Below are 24876 nucleotides of genomic sequence, written 5' to 3' on the forward strand. Positions count from 1 at the left end.
AACAAAAGTTTCACAGGGCAGATATGACAAATAACACATATTTAATTACTTTATACTTAAAAATAAACATTAATAGTTGAAATAGCCGAAAAATAGTGGGAAAAGATCTATAAGCTCAAAGCGCGTTGCGATGTGACGCGTTTTGAGCTTATAGATCTACTATTTCCACTATTTTTGAAAAATCTTGAAAACTTTTTTTTAGATGTTGTGGTTAAAACTAAGGCAGTATAAGTCTTTTGCAAAGAAAGTAAGAAACTTTCACTTAACCATCATTTTAACTGGCATCAAAGAGAGACCTGGCCTTTGGAGAGACCAGGCGACGGCCCTGACCTTGAATCCATGTCGATGATGAGCTCCGCCGTCAAACTATTGGCAGTTACATGAAACTACATGAGCGGTGGATGACTCACCAAGTCTGGGAAAATGGCCGACTTTCTTTGCAATCTCTCTCTCTCTCTCTAATTGGTTTCTCTCCATCTCTCTCTCTCTCTCTCTCTCTCTCCATCTCTCTCTTTCTCTTTCTCTTTCTCTTTCTCTCTCTCTCTCTCTCTCTCTCTCTCTCTCTCTCTCTCTCTCTCTCTCACCCCAGCTGTCTTGTCAGTCATCCACCTCTCTCTGATAAAGATGTCCTTCGGGCCAATTGACATCTGTGTTTGAGAGAGATAGTAGAAGGAGGTCTTTTTTAGGGTCCCCCCCGCCATTACCCAGCGAGCCCCAACATTTTGACACACTCTAGTTTTTGTCAATGAGGCTCTTATAGTATTTAAAGAGTGACATCCGGAAAGTGGGCTGCGTGCGGAGACAGATGGCCTCTCCTCTCCGGGAGGCCTGTGTGTGATGTCTCTCTCTCTCTCTCTCTCCATTTGCATGAGCTTTTGTTGTGGAGTATGTACAGTATATGTACAGTATATCATGGCTGTCGGGTGGAAACCTAACCGACAGCCAAAACTGTTACTTTTCAGGATTCAAATTGAAAAAACATCAAAAGTATCAGATCTACAAGCTCGAAACGCGTCGCTTCGCGCCGCGTTTCGCGCCGCGTTTCGCGCCGCGTTTCGAGCTTGTAGATCTGCTACTTTTGATGATCTTGTGTGACGCTGTAGTATGATCAAGTAGGACGTTAATTTACGACAAAACACAACAAGTTAAAATATGAAGATAACTGTAAGAGGTTTCTGCCCGACAACAACGTTATGGGAGCGAGGCCCATATCTGCCTTGATTGTCTTTTTATGTATTTATAGTTATTACTATGAGGGTATAGGTAGTAGGTACTACCAGTCAGCCACCAGCCTGATTTAACTCATTCACTGCTAGACTTATTTCTGGCTGCGTTTGCCCACTGCCAGAGATTTTTCATAGTAAAAATAAAAGTACACAGGAGCCGAGATACAGATTTTTTTAAAGTAATAAGTTAACTCATTGAGTGTCCGAATTATTTCTGGCTATTTCTGGCCAGTACGATTTTTATTTATTTTTTTCAAAGTAAAAAAAAAAGTGCTTAGGAAGCGAGATAAAGCCTTTTTCTGTTATAAGTTAAACAAGGAGTTTATTTTCTTTCTATTTTTTTCAAAAACACGTGAAACACGTTAATGGCACTCAATGAGTTAACCTGGAAGTGGATAGGAGTCTAGATCTTCGAAAAATGATATCTACATACGATATATAATTTCTGAGGAAAGTTGACAGCCCTACTACACCAACAAAAAATAACGGTTGTTCCATATTCTAAAAAGAGAAGTTGTGGTTTTAACTGCTGGGTAAACATTATTAAGCAAATGTCAAGATGTTTGGCTTCAGATAATGCGTGTGATAAGTATTTAGTCTCTGTCGGGTGGAAACCTCTTTATGTCCAACAACTGTTAGATTAAAAAACGGCAAAAGTAGCAGATCTACAAGCTCAGAACCTGTCGCTTCGAGCTTGTAGATCTGCTACTTTTGATGCTTTTGTGTGACGCTGTAGTATGATCAAGTAGGGCGTTGATTTACGAAAAAAAAGTTATAATATGGAGATCAGAGGTTTCTGCCCGACAGCCACGTCATTTTGTACTTTATTACCTTGTTCTACTATCATTTCAAAGTCAAAATTAATAGCCTAGACTGATCAAACGTGTGAAAGTAATTGTTAGCAGCAGCAGCAGCCCTACAACGTGGCCTGTGTTGGGAGTGCCGTGTGTTTAACCGTCAGTTACTCTGAGGAACATCTGCAACTCTGTTACTTTATAGTCTAACAGACTGAGAGATCAGCTGGACTGCCTCACGCACGCACGCACACACACACAACACACGTTTGTATTACTATACTTGTGAGGACAATCAGGACATAAGTATTTTAGGATGGCAATTTTATGAATGGCATCTTTTTTTAATGCCACTTTCAACCGTAAGCCTAAAGCTGAAAATAACAGATCTACAAGCGTTGCGATCTTGTAGATCTGCAATTTTTCGGTGCGTGACACCAGCACGCAACAAAGGCATAACACTTTTCTCTAAATCTAAGTCTAATCTTAAACATAACCCCAACCTGAATATGTTTCTAATTGTTAACGTATCTCGAAACCATAAAACAAAAAAAATCTCGTGAGGACCAGGAAAACTGTCCTCACAACAACATCTGTTTCTCAAATTCTAGTATACTTGTGGGGACATTTTGTCCTCCCAAGTATAGTAGTACACATACACACACACACACTCACTCACTCACTCACTCACTCACTCACTCACTCACTCACTCACTCACTCTCTGCCTCGTGTAGCAAGCCTCTTATAACCAAACCATAGGCTTGAGGTAGGGAACCTGCTGAGATGCAGGAAACAACGTTAAGGTCTTGCTACACAAGGCACAACGTTGAGATTTTTCTTTTGAAATATTCCACATTCATTTTCTACATTCTAAGTCATGCCACTATGGCATGACTAGGTTTATTTGGTCTACAACAGCCATTTGTTTGTAAAATGCGCAGCCTTCACACACAGACAAATCCTTGGCGTTAATCTAACTCTGAAGAGTGAACAAATAGGTGGTAGAACTATTTTTTAAAGTGTTTCCCTCCTTTTTATACTACTGTATAGTGTATACCAGTCAGTGTTGCCAGATTCTGTGAGAGAAACAAGCAACCAGGTCTAGGAAAACCAGCCCAAAAGAAGCGACACAAATGGGTCACATGAGCACTTTAACATATACATCAGCTATTTGAAAATAGCAGATCTACAAGCTCAAGACGCGTCTTGTGAGCTTGTAGATCGGCTATTTTCAAATAAAATCTTGCGGGAAAATTATAATAAGCAGATCTGGCAACCCTGATACCAGTAGTCAAAGCTAAGAGGCACTTTTAACAGTTTAAAATGTTATGTTTACATTTGAAAGTGTTTTTATTTACATGTTGTACTACTGTATAATGTAGAGAGTAGTCTAGGCTAAGAGGCTATTTAACATTTGGACGTGGTGTTATGTTTACATTTAGTGATTCAAGTGTTTTTGTTATATATATAACGGTCATACTTCAAATAAAGAGACTTTTTGGAAATAGTAGAATTTCCCGCTCTTTTTACACAAAACATTCAAGGTTCAAGGTTGTACTTTGTTACATCTTGTGTTCAGGTACATAAGAGTAAAACCTATGTTTGTTTGGCTTCCTTCAGACAATGCAGCAGCATAGATAATAACAACACAATAATGATAAAATCGTAAAAAGATTTAACCCATTAAGACCTGAGGCGATTCTTAAAAATGTTTTCTAAATCCTAACAGTTTTTTGAAAAATAAATAAAATTAAAATATTTTCAAGATTTTTCAAAATAGCAGATCTACAAGCTCGTAGCGCGGCACTCGGTGCCGTGCTATGAGCTTGTATATCTGCTATTTTTGAATGGCCAAAGAGATCTAAAGTGACACAGATCTTCCAGGTCTTAATGGGTTAAAGAAAAGAGTGCAAAAAATAGCAAAAAGAGAGCATCATCATATGTATATATGTATGTATGTGCATATAATCTTGGTGTGTGGGGGGGGGGGGGGTGGTAGCGTTCCCCTTTGCCCTGTATCGTTCTAGTTCTGGTCAGTTCATTCATGTACCTGATTGTACGAGAGGGAAGAAGATGTTTTTTTGCGGTCTATTACCAGTAGCTTTGAGACTGCGTAGCCGTTTGCCAATGCAGCAACATCTCACACAGTCTGTGGTCGGGATGGCTTGGTCCGAAACCGTGTTCCCAAAACCGACAAACCGAACCGTGGGCTAACTGAACCGTTGCACCCCGTACCAACTACCGACTACCAGCGGTGGTCAAACGGTGCTACTTTTATTTATTTTTTTCAACAGGGCCCCCGAGCCTCTTCTGTGAGATCTGACTACATAACAGCTGAAAATACACAGACATCAGACGGTGTTAAACTGGGTGTTTCTATGCTTTAGAATAGAATAGACAGTCGGGTCAGTTTAGGAACGAGCAGCCATTATCATCATCATCTCCACTTGGAGCATTAGTAAAGTATTGTTCTCTTCAAAAGAACCTGATTCAAAGAAAATGACCTACTTGTTACTAATTGGAAATGTTGCTCTGTACGTCGACACACGTGTGTGTGTGTGTGTGTGTGTGTGTGTGTGTGTGTGTGTGTGTGTGTGTGTGTGTGTGTGTGTGTGTGTGTGTGTGTGTGTGTGTGTGTGTGTGTGTGTGTGTGTGTGTGTGTGTGTGTGTGTGTGTGTGTGTGTGTGTGTGTGTGTGTGTGTGTGTGTGTGTGTGTGTGTGTGTGTGTGTGCCTGTAAGTCGGTGTGTGTGTTTGAGCACTTTTGGCTCTATATCAGTGGTTCTCAACCACCAGTGGTCCTTTGGGGGGGGGGGGGGGGTACCAGGGGGTCCCCAGCTAAATGAGTTAACATAGCGTCACGACCATTTTAACCACTTAGCTTTGGCTATTCAAAAATAGCAGATCTACAAGCTTGTAGATCTGCTATTTTTGAAAAATCTTGAAAATGTTTCCAAATCTTTGAATATATATATTTTTTTAAAGCGAACATTTTTAACTCAAATCTTTGCTTCTGGGGGGTCCCTGGCACAAAACATCTTCAGATGGGGGTCCGCGGCCAAATACATATCAATTTTAGGGGTCCCTGTGGCATGAAAAAGGTTGAAAACCACTGCTCTATATTGTCTTCCCGTTCCTGTATTTTTTTTGCTGCTCTTCTTCAACCTCCTCCCAGTAGGGGGCGGTGCAGATCAAAGCCTAACCTCTCTCTCCTCTCTCTCCCTTTCATCCTCCTCCAGGAATCGGAGATCGCTGCTGACTGCAACCATGTAAGTATTTGTGAAGCTCCTCCCCCCACCCCCACCCCTCCCCCCCCCGCCCGCCCTCACATCCTTTTAAACTTCTCCTGTCACAGTTCTCCTTGTTGTCGGGCAGAAACCTCTCATCTCCAGAGTTTAGCTTGGTGTTTTTTTTCGTAAATTAACGCCCTACTCCAGGGTTCCCCAATTACTTTTCCCCAAGGGCCAAATGATGTCTCGGGTACCAAGCAGAGGGCCAGGGGCAGTGTGGCCCAAATCGTGCGCAAAGCGCGCGTGCACAACATTTTTTGTTTTTTATTCGTTTTTTTCTCTCTAATCTAGCTAATTTGACACAGTGTTATTTTAGGCCGGGGATTCTTAAATCCTGTGTTGAGGGTCACACAAATCTAAATAAGTCCAGAATCAACAATTTACTTACAGATGTGTTTGTTAGTCTGCTTGAACAGTAATACTATTACTGTTCAAGCAGACTAACAAACACATCTGTAAGTAAATTGTTGATTTTTTGATTTTTTATTTATATCTGTATTAAATACAGATATAAATAAAAAATCAAAAAATCAAAAACCTTTTTTTTTTGTCGTCGCGGGCCGGACAGTTGCCTTGCGGCCCGCGGGCCGCCTATTGGGGAACCCTGCACTACTTGATCATACTACAGCGTCACACAAAAGCATCAAAACTAGCAGATCTACAAGCGAGAAGCGTTTTGAGCTTGTAGATCTGCTGCTTTTGCTATTTTTGAACAGTTTTGGACATATAATGAGGTTTCATATGAGGTTTCCACCCGACAGAGACGTTCTACAGGCTGGCACCTTAACCCATTAAGACCGGGAACACATCTGTGTGTCATTTTTTGGTTTCTTTGGCTATTCAAAAATAGCAGATCTACAAGCTCATAGCACGGCACGGAGTGACCTACACACACGCGTACAAAACACAAACCAAAATAATGATAAAATCGTAAAAAGATTTAAAGAAAAGCATATAATCTTGGTGTATATTGTATATTTCCCAGTAGCTGCCACCTAACTTTGTGTAAACAACTTCAGAGTATATTCTATACAGCATATTAGGTCGGTGCAGTTCAAGCAAAAGCAAATCTTTAGTTTGAATATATATATATATATATATATATATATATATATATATATATATATATATATATATATATATATATATATATATTATTTTTTTTTTTTTTTTTTTTTTTTTTAAGGCGCATTTTTAACTCAAATCTTTGCTTTTGGGGGATTCTACAAATGTCTTCTAAATCCTAAACGTATGTTGCTATAATCAGTGGTTGTCAAACTGTTTTTTTCATGTCAATGTTATGCATTTGTCCGCAGACCACCCCCATCTCAAAAGATACGAGTTACAAATGTTCGCTTTTTAAAATATATGTACAGTATATTCAAAGATTTGCAAAAAACACCCCACTATTTTTCAAAAATAGCAGATCTACAAGCTCATAGCGCGGCACTCGGTGCCGCGCTATGAGCTTGTATATCTGCTATTTTTGAATAGCCAAATAAATCAATAAAATGACACTCATCATGTGTTCCCGGTCTTACTGCGTTAAACTCGTCCTGTAATGTAACGGGAAGGACAGACAGACGGACGCAGCCTGACTACAGTCTGCACTTTACTGCACTTTATTTGCTTTCCTTAAACAGACAGACAGACAACAACAGTTTGTTTGCCTGACCTCTTCAACTCTCTAGACTCTTAGTGACACAGACCTTTGATTGATTGAATACTTAATTAGTCAGAAATGTAAACGGTACATGGTACAGTAAGACATTAAAGGGACAGTTCACCCCCAAAAAATTCTTTTTTTCTATTGATCAGTCACCCCATGGAGACATGAATTCATGGATATTGTTTTGTTTTTGTCTCATTCCTAGACCGATAATTTGATGACCGGCAGCGGTTCCGGTAGGAGACACAAAGAGTCTCCTTTGTGTCTCCTACCGCAACCGCTGCCTACCGGTCCGCTTGGTCATCATATTATTGTCTTAGGAATGAGACAAAAACTAAACAATATCCATGAATTCAAGTCTCCATGGGGTGACTAATCCATTGAAAAAAGTTATGTTTTGGCTGAAGGATAACACAAAAAAAGTCCTGGTTTCCATTGTGGTCCTGTGTATTCAATTCATCAACATTTTTTATTGTGTTAACAAAATTAACACAATAACACATGTCATCAACAAATACAAACACTATATGTACAAGAGATGGAACGTTACATTTACCTCCCCTTTGGTCTCCTGGTGTTTAATTTAGAAAGAAACCAGTGATTCACATCCTTTTTAATGGATGTTGTCTGTCAGGCCTCCACATTGTGGTGGCAGAGTAGTAGAATGAACATTTCTCCAATGTTTGTTCTATATTTGGTTGGAACCAGATCACGGTTGCTGCTAGGGTTCAAGTGGGTTAACCCACTTAACCAAGTGCCGCGCTACGAGCTTGTAGATGTGCTACTTTTTTAAAAATCGTGAAAATGTGTGCAAATCTTATATACTTTGATGTTTTTACATTACATTTTTTTACTCAAATTGAACCACTGATGTAGACTCATAAGTAAAAAAAAAAAATGTTAGGATTTAGAAGACATTTGTAGAATCCCTAGAAGCAAAGATTTGAGTTACAAATGTTCGCTTTAAAAGAATATATATGTTACAGTATGATTGGAGAACCAGTACGATTGAAGAATGCGCGCTCGTTTTTACCACCCACCCAGCACTAGAGGGAGCCACAAGCCAGGCTTGTGCACAAACATATATGGCCACACACACACACACACACACACAGTCACACACACACAAACACACACGCGCACACACACGCGCACGCGCTCATGCTTTTTTTGGTTTATTGAAAGCAGGACTGTTTAGATACTTTTATTGTGTTCTGGCTTTTGTTTTACTTTCTCCCTGACACACACACACACACACACACACACACACACACACACACACACACACACACACACACACACAGTGATCCATGAAAAGAACTATTCTGTCCCTATCGGTTTACAAATCAAACGGCGCTGAGTCGACTAGTGGAGCATCGGCCGGTCACCGCGGGCCCTCGCGCCTGGAGGCGCGAGGGCGCGCTTCCTCGGCCTCAAGCTCCACTAAGTCGGCGCGCCGTGCGTGTGAACGCGTGTTCAGCGTTCCCCTCATAGATATTATGGTTCCCCTAGCTTAGCTTCCTGGTTGCTATGTGGGGGGGAACAACAAAAGACAGGTCTCCGTCGGCGCATCAAAGCCCCGCCTCTCCGCGCTCTCCTTCTCCTCCTCGGAGGAGGAGAAGGAGAGAAGGAGAGGACGGGACGGTTTAAAACGCGAGGAGGAGGAGGAGGAGGAGGCTCCTCTTCCTCGCGAGCCTCGCGTAATAAACCCCCGCCTCGCAGTGCCGTCCTCCTCCTCCTCCTCGCGAGCCTCGCTAATAAACCCTGTCTCGAAAAGCCCCGCCTCGCCCCGAAGGAGCCCCGTGCCTAAAAACGAGCGCTCTGTCTTCAATCGTACTGGTTCTCCAAACGTACTGTGACATATATATTCAAAGATTTGCACACATTTTCATGATTTAAAAATAAATAGCAGATCTACAAGCTCATAGCGCGGTGCCGCGCTATGAGCTTGTATATCTGCTATTTTTGAATAGCCACAGTAGAAAATAATGGTTAAAACCTAAAATGACAGATAAGGGTTAAAGTATTGGATAAAGTGCCGCTGCATTGTGGCCTTTTTCTTGTTTTAGTGTCAGTTCCTCCTAATTGAAGGTTCTGTTTCACCTTGGCCCCCAGCTCCTTTAAAACGCTCCACCTTCCTCTGGTTTGACGTTCCACTGCAGACGTGATGATGAGTGTCATCTAACTCAGAATCACAGTGCCCGCCCGCACCATAAAAAGTGTTATTTCTCTAAACTAGGTCACGTTATCTTTCTCGACATGCCTATCTCTTTGAGATTTCCCTTGTGTTTTTTTTAGACTTCATGACTTGGCTCTGGTAAATAAATACACACACACACACACACACACACACACACACACACACACACACACACACACACACGTAGGTGACATTTAACAGGAAAGCCATGTCACATGGGTGTGCATTCGTCCCCCGCACATAATATACATCCACCCACATAATGCAGTGCGTACGGGTGCTGGTATATTATATTAGATACCCGCCCCGTACAGCAACCACAAAGTTTTTGATTACTATTAACTCATTCAGTGCCACTGGACGTCTAAGACGTAAAAAATGTTCAGAACCCAAGATATCATGATTTGAAAATATTCCGCTTCATTCACTCCTTGTTTAACTTCTTACTGAAAAAGGCTGTATCTCGGCTCCTAAGCACTTTTCTTTTACAATGAATTTTGGCTGTGGCACTCAAGAGCCAAACTGCCATAAATAAGCCGGGCACTGAATGAGTTAATGATGAACAAATTGATCATATATTTCCCCTCTATAAATTTGAAGAATTCTTAAAGGGTAAGACCACTGTGGTAGAGGTTTGGGTTGTGTAGTTACCTCGCCATGATGTAACTCCAAAGGTGGGCAAGAAATAAAAAATAATTGCTCCATTGATTAGAAATTGATAATTCAAAATATGCTCCTCATTGACTTACATTGTACAGTAAAACAGCTCTCAAAGTCACTCTTTTAGCACATAAACGAACGCAAACAAAGTTGATTCAGACAATATAGAACATCACCAAACCCAGTACTGTTTGTTTTTTTAATAAAAATGTTAACTGCCTGTTGATTTTGCCATTTTTAATAAAAAAAATTATTAAACAAACATGATTTGAATTATCAATTTCTAATCAATGGAGCAATTATTTTTGATTTCTTGCCCACCTTTGGGGTTACATCATGGCGAGGTATCTACACAACCCAAACCTCTACCAAAGTGGTCTTACCCTTTAACTGTTTAAAAAAATGCATATTATCTCTGTCCAGCCTGATCTCACAACAATTTAGTACACATTGCACGGACCCCGTGCACGTCATTCCGTGCATAGTCGCCCAGAAAACCCGAAATTCCGTGCATATGTACGGCGAGTCCCACGGTGGGCGTAAACCGGTTGCAACCTGGAAAAACCCAGAAGCAGAGCAGTCCCCACAACAACATGTACCATTCTGTGCCTATCGGTACGTAACTCAAAAAGCGCTGAGTAGGCTCAAGGGAACGTCGCAACGTTCGGGACGGCAACTGGTTGGCTTTAGCTCACTCGGCGGTCCCTCACGTGGCTCCAGTTCCCTTGAGACTGCGCGCCTCCGAAATGGTTTAGAGTCAATGGGGGAGATGCGATGCGGCGATGCACGGATTTTTCGGGTTTTCCAGTTGTCTATGTATGCACGGAATGACACCTCCGTGCAATGTATACTAAGTCGTGGGAGATCTGATCGGGTTGCTCTGTCGGGTGGAAACCTCATATGACCAAAACTGTTACTTTTCAGGATTCAAATTCAAAAACAACAAAAGTATCAGATCTACAAGCTCGAAACGCGTCGCTTCACGCCGCGTTTCGAGCTTGTAGATCTGCTACTTTCGATGCTTTTGTGTGACGCTGTAGTATGATCAAGTAGGGCGTTGATTTACGAAAAAACACAAAACGTAAACAATTAGGAGATAAGAGGTTTCTGCCCGACAGCAACGATATACTAGAGAAACAGTTTTAATGTGTCGTAACACCCAGACTAAATGGTATATTTTCTAAACACGTTTCACCTCATCCTCTCTCTCCAGCTCCTGTGGAACTACAAGTTGAATCTGACCACTGACCCCAAGTTTGAGTCTGTGGCGGTGGAAGTGTGCAAGACCACCATTACTGAGGTAAGCTGGGAAGATGGCGCTCTAAACTGGTTAAAAAGATAAAGGAGAAATCGGATTTCTCCCTCTACACCAAAGCGTCAAAAACATCTACAAGCTCACACAACACGTTGTGACACATTGTGAGGTCACAGGAGTCTACACTTCAGGACCCAGTTGCACCGACTCACACTAAGTTCAAACTTAGCCTAGTTATAGTTTAAATGGCTTTAAACAAAAACATTTAGACCAGGAAAGTATCTGTCATTTTTAGATGTATTTGGCTATTCAAAAATAGCAGATCTACAAGCTCATATCGCGGCACCGAGTGCCGTGCTATGAGCTTGTAGATCTGCAATTTTTAGAAGAATCGTGAACATTTGTGCAAATCTTTAAATATATATTTATACAATGTTTTTAAACATTTGTAACATATTTTTGTTCCAGGGACCCCCAGAAGCAAAGATTTGAGTTATTTATATTATATATATATATATATATATATATATATATATATATATATATATATATATATATATATATATTCAAAGATTTACACTCACGATCTTTCAAAAATAGCAGATCTACAAGCTCATAGCACGGCACTCGGTGCCGCGATATGAGCTTGTAGATCTGCTATTTTTTAAAAGCCAAATAAATCTAAAAATGACAGAGATGCGTCCCCGGATTGAATGGGTTAAGCTATAACTAGGCTAAGTTTGAACTTAGTGTGAGGTGGTGCTACTGGCTACTTGGGGTCTACTCTATATACTTGTTTTTTCCCCCTTTACACCAAAAAGTGCCAATCTACAATCAGATCAGTGCTCATCCACCAGTTTGCTGTGACTTCCCCCAAAACAAAGAGCTGGTCATTTGCAACCCACTTGTTTCAAGTGTAAACATACATTTAGGGAATGGTTTTCTCTTGCCAGGCTGTTCAAGGTGACTTTATTTTGTCTCCCTTGGGAGACATTTGCCTTGGAGACACGGACCAGCTGCATGCATGCATACAATACAATACAGTACAGTACAGTACAGTACAGTACAGTACAGTACAGTACAGTACAGTACAGTACAGTACAGTACAGTACAGTACAATACAGTACAGTACAGTACAATACAGTACAATACAGAAACCAATAAGACACAGTGACACGTACAACCCTACCAGTCATTTATATGTAGGCCTAAAACATCACCCTCCAGCATAATATACTACACTGCTCAAAATGATTAAAGGTAGGTTAAGTGATATTTTTTGGTTAAAACAAAAAGTATTTTGTTAAAAGGTTAAAGCACTATATTCTGATAGTAATCATTGCTATAGAGTCTTTGTTCAGTAACATGAGTCTCCCCGTCTCTCCAGCTCTTTAACACATTAACCGCCAAGAACGTAGTCCTACGGTCCGTTAAATCCAACTGTTAAGCGCCGAGACCGTAGCCCTACGGTCCACGGTCTTTTCGCGCTATTCACTTCCGGGTTCACTTTCGGAATTTTTTTGATCCACTTCCGTTTCCGGTTTGATGACCGGAAATAGAATTATTTGGGATCCGGTTTTGACGATCACGCCCGCTCCCATTCTACAGACGAAACTGAAACTCAATTCTCTTCCTGTAGTTTTTTCTCCTCGCATTTCACTGTTTAACGTAATCCGCTCTAACTACAACATGGATGCCCCGTTTGACACGCGATCTTCACTGGGAGATACAGGGAGATCTCGCGGATGTAAACAGACCGTGTAGAGCTCAATCTTAAGGATTTTAACAAGATCTATGGCGACATGAAAAAAACAAAAAAACAACAAAAACACCTTGGCACTGGTGAGTACATTATGAGATTAACCTCTGGCGGTCGATGTGTTAATAAACAGAAAATACATTTTCCGGTACAAGTCCCGGAAAAAGACGCGCCGTGATTGGCCAGTAGTGACTTTGAGTGGCAGCGTGCCTTCCGCCTCTAATGAACTGCAGCGGGCCAATGAGGTTTCTAGGTTTCTAGATCTATGCTCACAAGTATAGGAATACAAACACACACAGAGACAGTTAGACAGTTAGACAGTTAGACAGACAGACGGACGGACGTCCTGGAAAGGAGGTCTTAAGCCTGCTTTTAAAAGAGGACAGACGGTGTTGTGTCAGGTCTGGGGTCTTTTAAAAGAGGACAGACAGTGTTGTGTCAGGTCTGGGGTCTTTTAAAAGAGGACAGACGGTGTTGTGTCAGGTCTGGGGTCTTTTAAAAGAGGACAGACAGTGTTGTGTCAGGTCTGGGGTCTTTTAAAAGAGGACAGACAGTGTTGTGTCAGGTCTGGGGTCTTTTAAAAGAGGACAGTGTTGTGTCAGGTCTGGGGTCTTTTAAAAGAGGACAGACAGTGTTGTGTCAGGTCTGGGGTCTTTTAAAAGAGGACAGACGGTGTTGTGTCAGGTCTGGGGTCTTTTAAAAGAGGACAGACAGTGTTGTGTCAGGTCTGGGGTCTTTTAAAAGAGGACAGTGTTGTGTCAGGTCTGGGGTCTTTTAAAAGAGGACAGACAGTGTTGTGTCAGGTCTGGGGTCTTTTAAAAGAGGACAGACGGTGTTGTGTCAGGTCTGGGGTCTTTTAAAAGAGGACAGACGGTGTTGTGTCAGGTCTGGGGTCTTTTAAAAGAGGACAGACCGTGTTGTGTCAGGTCTGGGGTCTTTTAAAAGAGAACAGACCGTGTTGTGTCAGGTCTGGGGTCTTTTAAAAGAGGACAGACCGTGTTGTGTCAGGTCTGGGGTCATCAGCCCGTCTGTTCCAGATAATATAACTGGTTCACATTCCTCTGAGTCTAGGTACAGTTAGGAGACCAGTGGTGAAAAAAGTACTCTTTCTTTTCTTTTGTTTTCTTTTTCCTTGATTTATTCAGGGAAGCCCATTGAGAGCAAGCTCTCTTTTTCAAGAACGCCCTGATAACAACATATAAAATGCATACATAATGAGAAACAATAACAAACATTTGAATCACATTACAATGTCTCTATGCAAATAAACATAGTGTTACATGAAACAGACAGTCTCTATGTAGTGTGTCCTCAAGAAGCACCCTGAATGTCTCTATGTAGTGTGTCCTCAAGAAGCACCCTGAATGTCTCTATGTAGTGTGTCCTCAAGAAGCACCCTGAATGTCTCTGTAGTGTGTCCTCAAGAAGCACCCTGAATGTCTCTATTGAGACCATAGTGTATCCTCAAGAAGCACCCTGAATGTCTCTATTGAGACCAATCGCTCCAGTTTCAGAGAGTTCTGAAGTTTGTTCCATTTGTGTGGAGCATAATACATGAAAGCAGTCTTTCCTTGTTCACTGCTCTTACGTGGACTGGTATATCTAATGTGTGTTTGTGAACGTGTTGAATGTCCAGTAACCTTTGGTTTTAAAAGCGAGGATAGGTCACTGACATTTTTTACTTAAGTAAAAGTATCAATACTGAAGTACTCGGAATTCAAAATGTATGTAAAAGTACGTAAGTGTTGGTATCAAAATGTACTTAAAGTACCAAAAGTTCAAATGTATGAAAATGTTTTGAAAATAGCCGATCTACAAGCTCACAATGCGTAGCGATGCGACGCATTGTGAGCTTGTAGATTGGCTATTTTCAAACGGCTGAAATGTATATAGGGCATTTTCCGGTAGGTGTCAAACTCTCAGCCAATCAGGAGAAAGTACCCATTTTTAAGCTTCATTTCTATTTATTCCAGTTCATTTTTGACTGCTCATTTCTTAGTGTCTTCACTTCCAATTTCACTTGTTTAATCTATATCCTGATTGAGTTCTCTATCCTGATTGGATAAAATTGGAAATGAAACTGAAACTGAAACGAAAATGCATTTTATAAAGAGCTGGAGAGACAAGGAGAACTTTTACTGAACAAACACTCTATAGCAATGAGTACTATCAGAATATAGAGCTATTTAACACTTATTTTAACCAAAGAAAATCACTTACTCTACCTTTAATCATCAACTAAAATGTCATGATTATGACAGCCTTAAAGGACAACTTAGTTTTTTTACAACCAAGGTTTATGTTTTAGCTTGTAATTAAAGTAAATAAAAGATGAGTGTTAATTTTCATCTTTTTTACAGTGGGCGGGGGCACTCGGGCAGGTGGCTAAATGTATTTTTTTACACAATAAAAAAGGTCCTGTGGTCTTTGATTGCCAGATGTGAGTTATTGGGGGCTAGAAGAGCTACTGTAAATAATAATAAAGAAATCGCCGGGTTATTGTGTAAAAAAATACATATTTAGCCACCTGCCCGAATGCCCCCGCCCACTGTAAAAAAGATTGTGAAAATTGTTAAAACTATAGAAAACGGTAAATGAAAAAAATGTAACCCTCATCTTTTATTTACTTTAATTACAAGCTAAAACATAAACCTTGGTTGTAAAAAAGCAAAGTTGTCCTTTAAGCACTTTCTCAAACTGTCCACGGACAAATACATATCATTTTGTGTCCTTGACATGAGAAAAGTTTGAAAACCATATTATAGCAACATAAGTAAAAAAAATAAAAAATAAAATTTTATGATTTAGAAGACATTTGTAGAATCTTTCACCAGACATTCATCACAAGGTTTCTTTACGTTTCCCATTTCAAAAACGAATTCAATGCAACACACAGTAATGTATAGAGCAATGAAAGAGCTGCAACGTCTTCCATCACAACTCACACAGGCAACAAGTAAATCGCATATCAATATTTGACCTGAGAACAGTGAAAAGCATTTTTTTCAAATGGATTTTGGCATACGTCTTTAAGTAGGCCTACATGTACTCAAGAACTGTACTGAAGTACAATTTTGAGGTATTTGCACTTTGAGTATTTCCGATTTCTAATAATTTTACTTCTACTCCACTACATCTCACAGGCAAATATTGTACTTTTACTCCACTACAATTATTTGAAAACTTTAGTTACTAGTTACTTTGTAGATTTAGATTATTATTACAAAACATACAGTAAGCCCTTTATCGGCCATTTGAAAATAACAGATCTACAAGCGCAATGCATTGTGAGCTTGTAGATCTGCTATTTTCCACCACTGGAGGCTGGTAGTGTGTTGTTACTGTTGTTTTATAGTAGTTTAATTAATTAATAAAAATCACGCTCATGTGACCCGCACCGCATCGCGTTAATTGTTTTAAGGCGATAATTTTTCTGTAATTAATTGATCGGAATTAACGCGATAAAGTCCCGGCCCTAATTTTAAGTGTTTTTTTTTTAATTTATACTGTCATATAAAATGTTTTCATGTTATGTAATATAATGTAATGTATTTGTGTGAACCCCAGGAAGAGTAGCTGCTACTAAGGTAGTAAGTAGTTAATGGGGATCCAAATAAAAAAAAAACATTAAAAAATATATATATATATAGCAGATATGAGCCCAAAGTATAAAACAATGGTTATAGCTATAACAATCTTAACATGACACACTTTGCGTTCCCGGATTTGAATGGGTCTTAAAGGTTCGATGACATTCATTTTCACTTTTTTTATTTTTTATGTTTTTTTGGGGGTTTTATGACCTCAATTACACCCAAAAAATCTGAACTTTGAACATTCAGTGGATTTTCTGTGGTCTGGGGTTTTCTGAATAATTAGGCTGAAAAGTAATCTGAGCTTGGCCCTTCGACAGTGAGGTCACAGTCGATTAATCCCGCCCACTCTCCTCCTCGCCCCTCCCCTATCCTTTCCTTTGGGGGGGGGCGGAGCAGAGGCGATGATTGACAGGCAAAATCCCTCACCAGCGACACCCGCAGGCAAAGATTTATTTTTTCATTGCAGTTGAAAAGGCTTTAGAAATGTGAGAGAAAAACACCTACAGTGAATCACTGGAGTGGAATTTTCAGTTAAAACGTTTTGTACACGTTTGAAGGACCAGGACAAAGACTCTGAATGTGGTGTAAACATGAATGTCATGATACCTTTAAAGGTTCGATGACATTCATTTTCACTTTTTTTATTTTTTATGTTTTTTCGGGGGTTTTATGACCTCAATTACACCCAAAAAATCTGAACTTTGAACATTCAGTGGATTTTCTGTGGTCTGGGGTTTTCTGAATAATTAGGCTGAAAAGTAATCTGAGCTTGGCCCTTCGACAGTGAGGTCACAGTCGATTAATCCCGCCCACTCTCCTCCTCGCCCCTCCCCTCCCCTCCCCTCCCCTATCCTTTCCTTTGGGGGGGGCGGAGCAGAGGTGATGATTGACAGGCAAAATCCCTCACCAGCGACACCCGCAGGCAAAGATTTATTTTTTCATTGCAGTTGAAAAGGCTTTAGAAATGTGAGAGAAAAACACCTGCCATGGATCACTGGAGTGGAATTTTCAGTTAAAACGTTTTGTACACGTTTGAAGGACCAGGACAAAGACTCTGAATGTGGTGTAAACATGAATGTCATGATACCTTTAAGAACCGTTATATGTCTTGTTTGCAGATCAAGGAGTGTGCGGCGGAGGAGCGGGGGAAGGGCTACCTGGTGTCGTGCCTGGTGGACCACCGGGGCAACATCAGCGAGTACCAGTGCAACCAGTACATCACCAAGATGACCAGCATCGTCTTCAGCGACTACCGCCTCATCTGTGGCTTCATGGACAAGTGTCGGGACGACATCAACTCCCTGCACTGTGGCAGCATCACCACCGGGGACAAGGTGAGCTTTTCACCTCGTTTTCTACACACAGTGACGTGGTCACACACACACACACACACACACACACACACACACACACACACACACACAGTGACGTGGTCACACACACACACACACACACACACACACACACACACACACACACACACACACACACACACACACACACACACACACACACACACACACACACACACACAGTGACATGGTCTCACACACACACACACACACACACACACACACACACACACACACACACACACACACACACACACTGTTGATTTGGACAGCAAATTTTGATTCAGTTTTAGTCATAGTCTTTTGTAGCCTCGCGTGGCCAGACAATATCACACGACACACTGCGTGGATATTAGTCTGGTCCTTATCAACGATAGATTTTTTTCCAAGGGGCGGTTACAAAAAGATCCAAACGGACTCTATTGGTTAGACCTAAACCAATCAGAGCAGTGCTTCCTTGTTCACGAACTAATCAGAGCAGTGCTTCCTTGTACGTCATTGCTCCAAATAAGGTGATAAGCCCGCCCACATTTGGATACTGGGCCCTGGTTGGCTCTACACCACTGCGGAGGGAGAGAAGTGGAATCTCTATGGACCTAATCTGCCGAGGGCTAAAGTGCGATGCAATTTTGCAAAGGCAGATTCGGCTGGAACCAGGCTAAGTCTTTTGAATAAAATTCCATGTAGTTTTAGTCATATTTTAGTCACCTACAACAGTGGACCTCAAACTTTTTCATGTCAAGGACCCCCAAAATGAATTTGGCCGCGGACCCCCATCTCAAATATTTTGTTCCAGGGACCCCCAGAGGCAAATATTTGAGTTAAAAATGTTGTCTTAAAAATATATATATATTCCAAAGTTTGCACAAATGTTCACGATTTTTTTTTAATAGCAGATCTACAAGCTCATAGCGCGGCACTCGGTGCCGCGCTATGAGCTTGTATATCTGCTATTTTTGAATAGCCAAATAATAAAAGGTAAAAATTATTGTGATGCTATATTAACACATTTTGCTTTTGTCTTAGTTTTAGTTGACGAAATCAGCACTGTCACACAGTGGTGGACAAAGTAATCAACACCAGTACTTGAGTCAAAGTATAGATACGGTAGTCCTGGTCAAATATTACTCCACTACGGGTGAAAGTAACCAGCTCAGGGGTGCCAGCCTAGCAATGGTTCCAGACGAATCTGCCTTTGCAAAATTGCATCGCACTTTAGCCGTCGGCAGATTAGGTCTGGCCCCCCTCCATAGAGATTCCATTTCTCTCCCTCCGCAGTTGTGCGGAACCAACCAGGGCCCAGTATCCAAATGTGGGCGGGCTTATCACCTTATTTGGAGCAATGACGTACAAGGAAGCACTGCTCTGATTGGTTCGTGAACAAGGAAGCACTGCTCTGATTGTTTAGGTCTAACCAATAGAGTCCGTTTGGATCTTTTTGTATCCGCCCCTTGGAAAAAAATCTATCGTTGATAAGGACCAGACTAATATCCACGCAGTGTGTCGTGTGATATTGTCTGGCCACGCGAGGCTAGTGCCAGCCCAGCTTGTGGTTAAGACTGTCCGTCCTGAGGTTGTGGGTTCGATTCCCCGGCCGGGACATATCAAAGACTAAAACATTGGGGACCCAATGCCTCCCTGCTTGGCACCCAGCATCAAGGGTTGGATTGGAGGTAAGGTGAAAGTTGCTCAGTCAAATACTCAAGTAAAGTACAGTACTCAAGTAAATGTACTTGTAGGGAAGTATAAATTGGGCACGGTGGCCTAGATGTTTGAAATGAGCTTCATGCTCCTGGAGACCCAGACTGATGCTACTGTTCTACTTAACTGGGTCACCGGTTGCATCAACCTGTTGTCCTAATACCTAGAAGTCCAACTTAAACTCACATGTCACAATTCTCCCGTTCTACTTTCCTACAAATCCATGCGATCTGACTTTCCATTTAAACCTTTGTTTTTAAGCAGTGCCCTAGCTAGACTATTGAGTCTCGATTTGTAAATAAAAACACTCAATGAGTAACTAGTATTTGAATAATAACAGCTGAGCTGTTCTTCCATCAAAACCTCTGCCAAATTGCCACTTGTGTGTGAGCATGGTAAACGGGGGGCATTTGAAGGACAGGATTTAAAATATTCCCAGTCATCAATGTAATTGGTCTCGGCGGTTGGATGGAATCCATGAAGGTAATGCAGGCTACGCGTACGCAGCAGTGACTATACCAGCTGTGTTGTGTTTGACACGTTTTCCCTGTATTCCTTCAGACGGGCGCATGTAGGGAATACACAGGAAAAAAAAAGCAAGAATCCAGTCACAAACCCCGGTTGTGATTTTGATGCTCAGAATTATTTTTCCATTATATTTAGAAATATTTTGATAAATTTCAGATTTTTGAATTGAAATCGTAACACCCTTATTAGATACTTTAGCCAGAGCGAAAAACAACCATATTCTGGTGCCTAGAGTTAACCCATTGAGACCTGGGACACGTCATTTTTTTATTTGACCTAAAAAGCATAATTTTACACTTTGTCGAGAAAATTTGTGCAAATCTTTGAATATATATACCACTACTTTAGCAAGAGACACTGAAGCCATATATCTAGTTGCAGATAGTGCTCATAGCGAGTCCTTTTTGGACACAAACCTCAGCTCAAATGTACTAATTGGCCATTATTACTACATGGCACCACCAGTGTCCCTATGGAGACCCCGCCCATTTTAATACCATTAAGACCGGGCACGCATCTCTGTCATTTTAGATGTCTTTGGCTATTCAAAAATAGCAGATCTACAAGCTCATAGCGCGGCACTCTGCTATTTTAGAAAAATCGTGAACATTTGTGCAAATCTTTGAATATATATTTATATATTTTTTAAAGCGAACATTTCAAATCTTTGTTTCTGGGGGATTCTACTAATGTCTTCAAATCCTTTTTTTTCCCTGAAAAAATGTATGTTGGTATATCAGTGGTGCTTAAAACCTTTTTCATGTCAAGGCCCCCCAAAATGTATAGTATGTATTTGGCCGCGGACCCCCTTCTGAAAATAATTTGTTCCAGGGACCCCCCCCCCCCTAGCCTGGTAAACACCCCCTCCCTCCGGAAATCTCATGCATTGCATTGCATTTGGTTTCAGGAAGGAGGGTCTGGGATTGCTCACAGAGTAAAGCTGCCCGAACCGCTGCGCATACGAACCAATCAGCGGCTGCTAGGGGCGGGATCATCCAATCACCTGCCTAGTAGCTTGAAAAAATGAAACTCCGTCTGTCATCGATTCTGCGCCCGAAGTCTCAGATGCAAGTACGCTGTGAAACAAAATGTGTGTCGCAAGCTTCTTCCATTTGACGGAGTGAGGTTACCCCCCCCCCCCCCCACCCCAGAATATATATATTCAAATATTTGCCCAAAAAATAGCAGATCTACGAGCTTGTAGATCTGCTATTTTTGAATAGCGGTTTGAATGGCTTTAAAGCACAGTCACTGATGAAAGAAAAAGTCATCTTTATCAGGGGGTTGGTTCTCCTATACTGCTGTGCCAGGATCAAATCACCATAAGCCTGTTGGCCGTGGCCTAATGGTGGGATAAGGGGACGTGATAAGACGTCACAATCATGACTCTCAGCCAATGATGTATTCCTCGGGCAGGAACCAATTCTCCGTTTCATTATCGGGAATTTGCCACGCTGGCTTATTTGGATTTATTCCAGCTTCCCTGGTGCTGATTTGTGTCAATTGACGTCTGTTAAACCCCTTGGTTCTCAAAGTGGGGTCCGGGGACCCCCCCAGGGGGTCCTTGGGTGGGGTACCAGGGGGTCCCCAGCAAAAATTAGTTAATAAAGCGTCACAGACATTTTAACCCATTTTATCCATATTTTATACTTTGGCTATTCAAAAATAGCAGATCTACAAGCTCAAAGCTCATAGGCACCGAGTGCCGCGCTATGAGCTTGTAGATCTGCTATTTTTGAAAAATCTTGAAAATGTGCGGACTATAAAGGCGAACATTTTTAACACAAATCTTTACTTCTGGGGGTCCCCTGACCCCTGGCACAACATATTTTCAGATGGGGGTCCGCGGCCACATACATCAATCAATTTGGGGGTCCATGACACGAAAAAGTTTGATAACCACTGTGTTAACCACTTTTAGCCTGGAGTTCCTGTTCTAGGTACCGGTATGTCATTATAGGGGAATGTTTTGAAACAAAAAAGGAAAAAAAAGAAGCAATGTTCTTTTTCTTCTTCCAAATAGCTAAATTGGCATTGGTATCTATAAGCTCACGTGAGCTTATTAGATCAGCCATCTTCGTTATTTAGAAAATTGGGCTTAATTAAGGGCTTTAAATATCTCTATATTTCTAGAAACCTTGTATGTCCCCCCCCCCCCCCCCCCCCCCCCCCCCCAAAAAAAAAACCAGTTACTTTTCAGGAAAAAGGGAAAAAAAGAACTTGTGTTCCAATGGATCCAATGTACTTATAACTTAGTCATAAGCTCTTGTCAACACTTTTCATTTGTTGGATATTTATAAAACACACACACACACACACACACACACACACACACACACACACACACACACACACACACTCACACACTTGACCATATGGTCACTTTCACCACATCTTTCAACGGTCAGGAGTCTATCTCCCATTTTTCTTAACCCTTAAGACCTGAGGCCATTCTTAAAAATGTTTTCTAAATCCTGACAGTTTTTTTGAAAAAGGCACTCTGTGCCGCGCTATGAGCTTGTAGATCTGCTATTTTTGAATAGCCAAAGAAATCTAAAGTGACACGGATGCGTTCCAGGTCTTAATGGGTTAATTGATCTGAACTTGCACACGGGCATTAACCATTGGAAGATGAAGAGAGTGATGAAGAGAGTGATGAAGACTGTTTTTCACTTTTCCAAAATTCAAGCTGTTTATATCAGCGTTTTTGTGAACTCTGTCATTTTACTGTAAAGCAGTGGAGTTACTGCACACGCTGTGGTAACTAGACCTGTCACCATTACACAGTTAAGTTAACCATTAATTGTCACTCAAATAATTGCCATTAACGATTTAATTGCACATTGAACATTGGAACATATGAAGCCTTTTAGGCTTCGTAATCAAAAATGGCACAGGGAAGATAATGATGAAATTATTGACATATTTAATTATTTCTATTCTTAACTGATTCACTGCCAATCACGTAGATCTACGCGAACTAAAAAAAATAAAGAAGTTTGAAGATCTAGACTCCTATCCACTTCCTTGTTAACTTAAAACTTAAAAATTCTGTATCTCGGCTCCTGAGTACTTTTTTTTTTCAATGAAAAACTCTGGCACTGGTAAAAGAAATATGAAAATACCTCTGGCAGTTAATGGGTTAATCTTGACGCGTTGTAAGCTATAATTGACACCATTTCTGCTTTTAAATAAAGCAGAAATAGCTGATCTACACAACGCGTCACAATGTGCTTGTAGATCTGCTATTTCTGCTTTATTTAATGTCATGGAAACGATTATGACGATTATGCTAAAATAATTGCGATTATAAAATAATTGCGATTAGACGATTATGTACTAATTGTGACGGGCTTAACAAGTCTGCACTCTGCATATAGTTTGTGTGTGTGCGGTGCACACACAAAAGAAAAAAGAAACAATAGCCGATCTACAAGCTCACAATGCGTCGCGTCGCATTGTGAGCTTGTAGATCGGCCATTGTTGCGTGACACTCTTGCACAAGGACTAATTTACGAAAAACCCTAATAAGTTGAAGTGTGGAGATATCAGGTTTCTGTGCTGTAGACACAGACAGCAGGAGGTTGGCTGGTCGTGGCCGGTCTCTCCAGTGTATATTTACTCTCTCTACATGATGGCTCTCTGCCGCCCGGCAACAACAACAACATTCTGCTTTTTGCCTCTGGGCTATTTTTAGTCTCTTGGTCTTCTTCACTTTTCCCTTTTTATATGAATAATGGACTTTTCTTAACGTGATTAATGACCATGTCAGTTGAAGTCAAATAACGATGGTCGTTAGAATGTTAGTGTGTGTGTGTGTGTGTGTGTGTGTGTGTGTGTGTGTGTGTGTGTGTGTGTGTGTGTGTGTGTGGGTAAATAGCCTTATGAACCAACGATTCATAAGCCATGTGACCCGATAGGTCAGGAGTCTTATCTCCTGTTTCCTTAATTGACCCTTTGTCAAGTCGTGGTCCCGCCCCTATTCGTGCCCATTGGTTGCTGTTGATTGTTCCACTACCATTGAAAAAATAAACATGTTTTTCAGTTGCCTCATATATTATTAAATTCTTATTCAAACTCGGCCTCAGTGAAAAGGAACATCTGGTGCATTTTGGCGTCTGGCATTTTGTATTAACACATTCCATGCCAGAGTTTAATATCATAATGTACTCACCAGTGCCAGCCATTTATTGTTGTTTTTAGTTTTTTTCACCTCGCCACAGACCTCGCTAAATACCTTAAGATCGCGCGTTCAACTGTTTGTAGACACACAGGGTAGCTGTGTGAGTGGCCCAGAGAAGACAATCGGCGATCGTCCATTTTGCAGTAGTCGCTGTTTTTCTATTAAACAGCGTTCAGCGCGAGAAAAACAACAACCGAGATAATGGCGGATTAGCGGAAGCTTTAGAGCGGCGGCGGATGGGAACGAAAATCTTCGATTGACATTTCCGTTTCCGTCACTGCGAGGGAGGCCTACAATGAAATGTGTCACTGCGAAAAAAAAAAGAAAAAAGACCACTTCACGTAGAACTACGCGACTGGCACGCTGCGCAATTATTTAGGTTTGCGTAGAACTACGCGATTGGCACGCAATGTGTTAAAATACAAAATGACTATCCTTTTACATCAATGCTGGTATGGCTGACTTTAAGGGAATAATGACTGGCATAATGTAGTTTTTTGGTAAGTGTCCTGTTCTTCCTAGGGCTGGTAAATTAATGTTCGATATTGGAATATTCCTCGAATATGGGGAAAATATTTATATTCGAATATGAAAATGTATATTCGATTTAAAAAATATATTGTATTTTTTTGTTATGTTTATTTGACAGGGACATACAAAAAAC

The 24876-nt window shown here is 41.0% G+C and overlaps 1 protein-coding gene across 1 annotated transcript in view; it reads left to right on the forward strand.

Moving 5' to 3' along the window:
• Positions 1 to 24876, forward strand: part of LOC308092382 (Golgi apparatus protein 1-like) — a 99143-nt gene that overhangs the window by 15444 nt on the left and 58823 nt on the right. The window contains exons 2-4 of the mRNA XM_080438243.1: positions 5259 to 5288; positions 11052 to 11138; positions 17567 to 17782. Coding sequence (XP_080294369.1) covers positions 5259 to 5288; positions 11052 to 11138; positions 17567 to 17782 — 333 coding nt within the window. The remainder of the gene's footprint in view (positions 1 to 5258; positions 5289 to 11051; positions 11139 to 17566; positions 17783 to 24876) is intronic.

Source organism: Gymnoscopelus braueri, assembly GCF_963280865.1.
Source record: "Gymnoscopelus braueri genome assembly, chromosome: 9".
Classification (NCBI taxonomy): Eukaryota; Metazoa; Chordata; class Actinopteri; order Myctophiformes; family Myctophidae; genus Gymnoscopelus; species Gymnoscopelus braueri.